This window comes from Anolis sagrei, chromosome 6, assembly GCF_037176765.1.
Source record: "Anolis sagrei isolate rAnoSag1 chromosome 6, rAnoSag1.mat, whole genome shotgun sequence".
In the NCBI taxonomy this organism is placed as follows: domain Eukaryota; kingdom Metazoa; phylum Chordata; class Lepidosauria; order Squamata; family Dactyloidae; genus Anolis; species Anolis sagrei.
Genome location: NC_090026.1, coordinates 128,214,752 through 128,223,170, shown reverse-complemented (window position 1 = coordinate 128,223,170; position 8,419 = coordinate 128,214,752). Strand labels below are relative to the sequence as shown.

The 8,419-nt window shown below is 39.9% G+C and overlaps 1 protein-coding gene across 1 annotated transcript in view; it reads left to right on the top strand.

Moving 5' to 3' along the window:
* Positions 1–2,827: 2,827 nt before the first annotated feature.
* The window catches only part of WNT3A (Wnt family member 3A), a 111,372-nt gene continuing 105,780 nt past the window's right edge, over positions 2,828–8,419 (top strand). The window contains exon 1 of the mRNA XM_060782686.2: positions 2,828–2,990. Coding sequence (XP_060638669.1) covers positions 2,920–2,990 — 71 coding nt within the window. The 5' untranslated portion in view covers positions 2,828–2,919. The remainder of the gene's footprint in view (positions 2,991–8,419) is intronic.

Below are 8,419 nucleotides of genomic sequence, written 5' to 3'. Positions count from 1 at the left end.
TTGGAGAGACTACACATCCCATCATCCCCAGACAGCACCCGTGAGATAAGAACACTCCTGTTGGCTAAGGAGTGCAGTCCTCTTGTTTTGGAACTACAGCTCCCAGAATACCCTAGCCATTTGGAGCTGTAGTCCAACAAAAGGGGGTGTGGAGTTTACTGTCAAACCCATCTATCTATCTATCTATCTATCTATCTATCTATCTATCTATCTATCTATCTATCTATCTCTACCTATTATTTATTGAAAGTCGGGTAAAGCAGTGCAATTTTTTTTCCTTTCCCCCCTTTTTTGGATACCCCCCCCCTGTTTTTTTGCAACTGCAGATCCCAGAATCCCCCGCCGTTTGGGAGCTGTAGTCCAAACTACATATATATCGCAATTTAGAAGCGATTCTATACCGGGCGGGAAGCGTCCTATCCTGAAGGACAAAACGAAGAGATTCCCTAGATAGATAGATAGATAGATAGATAGATAGATAGATAGATAGATAGATAGATAGATAGATAGATAGATAGATAGATAGATAGATAGATAGATAGATAGATAGATAGATAGATACAGATAGATAGATAGATAGATAGATAGATAGATAGATAGATAGATAGATAGATAGATAGATAGATAGATAGATAGATAGATTATATCCTAAATTGCTTCCATTTGGAAATGAAATGTAAATATTACACTTGCAAAGGGAAGGAAGAGAGTTGAGAAAAGAACAGACGGGAGGGAGGGAGGGAGAGGAAGAAGGAAGGAAGGAAGGAAGGAAGGAAGAAGTGGAAAAAGGAGGGCGGAAAGCAGGATGGGAAAGAAAGAGCGAGGAAGAAAAAAGAAGGAATAACGAAGGAAGCGAAAGGAAAGAAAAGGGGAGTAAGGAATAGGAAGTAGGGAAAGAAGGAAAACAGGTGAGAGAAAAGGAAAGGAAAGAAGGCAGAAACGGGGGAGGAGAGGAAGGAAGGGACGGTTAGGAAGGAAGTGAGAAGGGAGGGAGAAAGGAAGGAAGGGAAAGGGGAAAAGAAGGAAGAAATAGGGGAAAGAAAGAAGGGAGGAAGGAAAAAAAAGCAAGGCGGGATAACGAAAAAAGGACGGAAGAAAGGAAAGATGGATTGAAGGAAGGAAAAGCAAGAAGAAGGAAGAGTCGAAGGGGGAGGAACAAAGAAAGGGAGGGAGAAAGAAGAAAAAAGAAAGAGGAAGGAAGGAAGGGGGAATAGGATGGAAGGAAGGAAGAAAAAAGAAAGAGAAGGGAAATAAAAGAAAAGAAGGTGGAAGTGAAGGAAGGAAGGAAGGAAGGAAGGAAGGAAAAAAGAAAGACGGGAAATAAAAGAAAAGAAGGTGGAAGGAAGTGGAGGGAGGGAGGAAGGGAGGAAAGAAGGGAGGGAGGGAGGGAAGGAGGAAAAAGAGACGGGAATTAAAAGAAAAGAAGGTGGAAGGAAGTGAAGGAAAGAAGGAAGAAAGGAAGGGAGGAAGAAAGGGAGGGAGGAAAAAGAAAGAGAAGGGAAATAAAAGAAAAGAAGGTGGAAGGAAGTGAAGGAAAGAAGGAAGAAAGGGAGGGAGGAAGGGAGTAAGAAAGGGAGGGAGGGAGGAAAAAGAAAGAGACGGGAAATAAAAGAAAAGGTGGAAGGAAGTGAAGGAAAGAAGGAAGGAAGGAAAGAAGGGAGGAAGAAAGGGAGGGAGGGAGGGAGGAAAAAGAAAGAGAAGGGAAATAAAAGAAAAGAAGGTGGAAGGAAGTGAAGGAAGGAAGGAAGGAAAGAAGGGAGGAAGAAAGGGAGGGAGGGAGGAAGGAAGGAAGGAAAAAGAAAGAGACGGAAAATAAAGGAAAAGAAGGTGGAAGGAAGGGGAGGAAGGGAGGAAAGAAGGAAGGGAAGGAGGAAAAAGAAAGAGATAAAAGAAGGTAGAAGGAAGGGGAGAAAGGAAGGAAGGGGGAAAAGGAAGGTAGGAAGGAAGGAAGTCCCGACATGGCATAGGGCGGAGAGAGGCCAGGGAACCCCTTTCTCTTGAGGAAGCCCTCGTTTCCCCGCGGGGCGTGTTCCTGCGTGTTTCTGTCACGCGTGACCCCGAACCCCCTTGCAAGACAGGCAGCCCCCCCCCTTGTTTCCCATAAGTGAACATTGGGATGACATCCCCTGCTCCCAAAAACATCCCCCGAAACCCACCCACAGACACTCCCTTCCCCGCAGGGAATGAAACGCGAGGGTTTCCTTCCACACCTCCCCAAGCCCCAGGGGTTCCTTCCTCCTCCTCCTCCTCCTCCAGATCTCCTTTCCCTTCTTTCTTTCTTTCTTTTTTGCAGCACCCTCCCCTTCTTCTCCTTCTCCTTCTCTCCCTCCCTCCCTCCTTCTCACTCCACTTCGCTTCCCTTTGGCCCAACACGTCCTTAATCCGTATTAAAGCCCCATCCTGAGGCCAAGAGCTCAGTGCTTGCTCGCCTTTCGGGAGTGGCGCATCTGGGCGACCCTTTGCCCCCCTTGGGCCACCAAAACAGAGAGAGAGAGAGAAAGCCACCCTTCTTCCGCCTTTGCCTCTTGACTGCTGAGAAGAAGTCGGATTTCCACCCACAACCTTGACTCTTTCCCTCCACGAGATGCATTTGTGAACCTTTCCCTCCCTCGCCTCCAAGGGAGGAGGAGAGATCGAGAAAGGGATCCACTCGGAGATCTACCTATCCCAGGAAAGGAGTCAGCCGGACCAGGGAGAGCTACCTGCGTGGGCTTCAGGAGGGTCTCATCATCACTATTATTATTACTCTTATTTCCTATTTATTTCCATTTTGGTGGGAGAAGAGGATCTCTGCCTTTCCTTTTTTTGCCTGGAAGAAGAAGAAGAGCAAAAGCTTGGACGGCTTTGGGGATCGATCTTTTCCTCGAGATCCCTTCGTCGCAGCTGAAAAGTTTGGGACCCCCGCGTGGGGAGGGCGAAATGGCCCTTTTGGGATCTTGCCTCTTCCTCTTCGGGATGTCGCCCGTCCTCTCCAGCTATCCCATCTGGTGGTGAGTCCCATTTCTGAGGTCCACTCATATCCTATTTTGTGCATTTCCGATTATTTATGTTTTCCACGGGGGAATGGTTCACGCGTGGGTGGCTGCCAGGATTTTACTTCGGGTTGCACTCCGGGTGGGATGTCGCGACTTTCTATATTTTCTATATAGCCCGAAAAACCTACAACCCACTTTCTATATTTGTTTTCCACGGATGAATGGTTCACGCGTGGGAGGCTGCCAGGATTTTACTTCGGATTTCATTCCGGGGTTTTTTTTTTAACGTGGGATGTCGTGGCTTTCTATATTTTCTATATAGCCCGAAAAACCTACAACTCACTTTCTATATTTGTTTTCCACGGAGGAATGGTTCACGCGTGGGAGGCTGCCAGGATTTTACTTCGGGTTGCACTCCGGGTTTTTTTTTATCGTGAGATGTCGCAACTTTCTATATTTCCCATATAGCCCGAAAAACCTACAACTCACTTTCTATATTTGTTTTCCACGGAGGAATTGTTCACGCGTGGGAGGCTGCCAGGATTTTACTTCGGGTTGCACTCCAGGTTTTTTTTAAAAAAACGTGGAATGTCGTGACTTTCTATATTTTCTATATAGCCCAAAAAACCTATAACCCACTTTCTATATTTGTTTTCCACGGAGGAATTCTTCACGCGTGAGTGGTTGTTAGGATTTTACTTCGGGTTTCACTCCGGGGTTTTTTTTTTAACGTGGGGTGAGGTGACTTTCTACATTTTCTATATAGCCCGAAAAACCTACAACTCACTTTCTATATTTCTTTTCCACGGAGGAATGGTTCACGCGTGGGAGGCTGTCAGGATTTCACTCCAGGTTTTCTTAGCGTGGGATGTCTATATTTTCTATCTATCCCGAAAAACCTACAACAACCCACTTTCTATATTGCTTTTTGACTTTTTCGGGTGTGGAGTTTGGTTTGGTTTTTGCCCCCAAGCCATGTGAAGACCCCTCCTCTGTTTATTTATCTAAGCGCCGGGTTAGATAAAGCCAATGCTCTCCTACTGTACAAAACAAGAAAATTGTGAGATAGATAGATAGATAGATAGATAGATAGATAGATAGACAGATAGATAGACAGACAGACAGATAGATGCACATATACATATCCATACACAACATAGGCACACTCCCCCAACTTTACAGTAGGAGAAATGTGTGTGTATAGGAGGAAGGGTATGTATGTGTTTGACTTCCTCCTGCTGTGAAGTTGGACATGAATATAATGCTATACATACACACATTTCCAACTTTACTATAGGATAAAGTAGGATATATATATATATGTTGTGTTTTCTCCAGCTGTTAAGCTGGAAAATTATATATACACACTTGGGAAACTTTTCAGTAGGAGAAAGTAGGATAGATATATGTATTATCCTACATTCACCTTACTATAAAGTTGGAAAAGTATATACACACACTTTCCCAGCTTTACCGGAGAGGATAGCTTTATGATCCATCCATCCATCTAGCTATCTATCTATCTATCCATCCATCTATCTTTCTATCTATCTATCTATCTATCTATCTATCTATCTATCTATCTATCTATCTATCTATCTATCCTATCCATCCTTCTATTTATCCTTCTATCGATCTTTCTATCTATATATATTTCTATCCTTCTATCATATCATTTCATCCTTCTATCTCTATTTCTATCATTTTATCTTTCTTTCTTCTATCCTTCTATCTATCTTTTTATCCTTCTATCTTTCTGTCTGTCTGTCTATATTTCTATCTTTCTATTCTTCTATCTATCTTTCCATTTATCTATCTATTGATCTATCTTTCTATCTATTTATCTCTTTCCTTCTATCTTTCTATCTATCCCTTTTCTTCTGTCTATTTTTCCATTTCTTTCTATCTATCCTTTTATCTTTCTTTCTTCTATACTTCTATCTATCCTTTTATCCATCTATCTATCTGTCTATTTTTCTATCTATCATTCTATTCTTCTATCATTCTATTTCTTTCTATCCTTCTCTCTATTTATCTTTCCATTTATCTATCTATCTATCTATCTTTCTTTCTTTCTTTCTTTCCTTCTATGTATCCTTCTATTTCTTTCTATCTGTCCTTTTATATTTCTTTCTTCTATCCGTATATCAATCCTTCTATCTGTTTGTCTATATTTCTGTCTTTCTTTCTAGTCTTCTATCTATTTTTCTATTTCTTTATATCCTTCTATCTATTTTTTCTATCCTTCTGTCTTTCTATCCTTCTATCTATCTATCTATCTATCTATCTATCTATCTATCTTTCCATCTATCTATTTATCTGTCTTTCTATCTATCCTTCTATCTATTTATTTATCTTTCCATCTATCTATCTATCTATCTATCATCTATCTATCTATTTATCTGTCTTTCTATCTATTTATCTGTCTTTCTATCTATCCTTCTATCTATTTATTTATCTTTCCATCTATCTATCTATCTATCTATCTATCTATTTATCTGTCTTTCTATCCTATTTTTCTATCCTTCTATCTTTCTATCCTTTTCTGTATTTATTTATCTATCTATCTTTCCATCTATCTGTCTGTCTGTCTGTCTTTCTATTCTATCTATCTATCTATCTATCTATCTATCTATCTATCTATCCTCTTATCTATCTATCTACCTACCTACCTACCTACCTATCTCTATTCCTACTTTCCCCTACTGTAAAGTTGGAAAATTATTTACACACACACCCACACACACACACTTCCAACTTTACCTTCATCTCTCTCTCTCTCTATTTACATATGATCTTTCTATCTATCCTTCTATCTATTTATTTATCTTTCCATCTATCTATCTATCTATCTATCTATCTATCTATCTATCTATTTATCTGTCTTTCTATCCTTCTATTTTTCTATCCTTCTATCTTTCTATCCTTTTCTGTATTTATTTATTTATCTATCTATCTATCTTTCCATCTATCTGTCTGTCTGTCTGTCTTTCTATTCTTCTATCTATCTATCTATCTATCTATCTATCTATCTATCTATCTATCCTCTTATCTATCTATCTACCTACCTACCTACCTACCTATCTCTATTCCTACTTTCCCCTACTGTAAAGTTGGAAAATTATTTATACCCACACCCACACACACACACTTCCAACTTTACCTTCATCTCTCTCTCTCTATTTACATATGATCTTTCTATCTATCCTTCTATCTATTTATTTATCTTTCCATCTATCTATCTATCTATCTATCTATCTATCTATCTATCTATCTATCTATCTGTCTTTCTATCCTTCTATTTTTCTATCCTTCTATCTTTCTATCCTTTTCTGTATTTATTTATCTATCTATCTTTCCATCTATCTGTCTGTCTGTCTTTCTGTTCTTCTATCTATTTATCTATCTATCTTTCCATCTATCTGTCTGTCTTTCTATTCTTCTATCTATCTATCTACCTACCTATCTCTATTCCTACTTTCCCCTACTGTAAAGTTGGAAAATTATTTATACCCACACCCACACACACACACTTCCAACTTTACCTTCATCTCTCTCTCTCTATTTACATATGATCTTTCTATCTATCCTTCTATTTATTTATCTTTCCATCTATCTATCTATCTATCTATCTATCTATTTATCTGTCTTTCTATCCTTCTATTTTTCTATCCTTCTATCTTTCTATCCTTTTCTGTATTTATTTATTTATCTATCTATCTTTCCATCTATCTGTCTGTCTGTCTGTCTTTCTATTCTTCTATCTATCTATCTATCTATCTATCTATCTATCTATCTATCTATCCTCTTATCTATCTACCTACCTACCTACCCACCTACCTACCTATCTCTCTTCCTACTTTCCCCTACTGTAAAGTTGGAAAATTATTTACACACACACCCACACACACACACTTCCAACTTTACCTTCATCTCTCTCTCTCTATTTACATATGATCTTTCTATCTATCCTTCTATTTATTTATCTTTCCATCTATCTATCTATCTATCTATCTATCTATCTATCTATCTATTTATCTGTCTTTCTATCCTTCTCTTTTTCTATCCTTCTATCTTTCTATCCTTTTCTGTATCTATCCTTATTTATCTATCTATCTTTCCATCTATCTGTCTGTCTTTCTATTCATCTATCTATCTATCTATCTATCTATCTATCTATCTATCTATCTATCTATCTATCTATCTATCCTCTTATCTATCTATCTATCTATCTATCTATCTATCTATCTATCTATCTACCTACCTACCTACCTACCTACCTATCTCTCTTCCTACTTTCCCCTACTGTAAGGTTGGAAAATTATTTATACCTACACCCACACACACACACACATTTCCAACTTTACCTTCATCTCTCTCTCTATTTACATATGATTTCCCCACTTTCTTTCCCTCAGGGGAAAAGAGAGCCGAAGGATCTTCATGATATTATATCTACCCAGGCACACACAAACACCCACTTTCCCAGCTTTGCCAGAGGAGGAAAGTCTCTGCCTGTGCCTCCTCTTTTTCCTTACTGTAAAGTTGAGGAAATCATGGCAGTCTCTTTCTGGCTGGGAAAAAGAGGAGAGGAGAGTCTTCTCTCTTTCTTTCTTTCTTTCTTTCTCTCTCTCTTTTTCCTCCCTTCCAGAAGAGAATGCGCTTTGATCCTCTCCTGCCAAGAACAAAAGGTACCGGGCGAATTAAATAGATAGGGATACAAGTCAACACGAGTTTTTGCAAGGTGGTTTTAAGCTCGTCATGTGGAAAAGCAGGAGGAGGAGGCCAGGAAGGAGGGAAGGAGGGAAAGAGGGAAAAGCCGGGGGAAGGCGGCCTCGCCAACCGCGGGACCAGGTCTCCTTACACGCGGGGTGTGTGCGTGTCCTGTCCAGGGAGAGGAAGGAAGAAGGACTTTCTGGCCTTTTGCATGGCTCTCCAAACCAGAAACATGGCCACAATAATTGGCTAATTCGGAAACAAAAAGAGAGAGTTCTTGTGGGTTTTTTCGGGCTATAGGGCCATGTTCTAGAGACATTTTCTCCTGACGTTTCGCCTGCATCTATGGCAACCATCCTCAGAGGTAGTGAGGATGCTTGCCATAGATGCAGGCGAAACGTCAGGAGAAAATGCCTCTAGAACATGGCCATATAGCCCGAAAAATCCCACAAGAACCTATTGATTCCAGCCATGAAAGCCTTCGACAATACAAAAAGAGAGAGCATCAGACTCAAGGGGAATCCCCACAGAGGAGTGGAATCGCGTCCAAATCGCGTCTAACTCTTGAACTCAAAAGCAAAGTGTGCAAATGTTGGATAAGATGACAATATAGATGTATATGCGCGCACATATATCAAAATTGTGTGTGTGTGTGTATATATATATATATATATACACACACATACATACACACACACACACATATATAATTTATATATATTGTATAA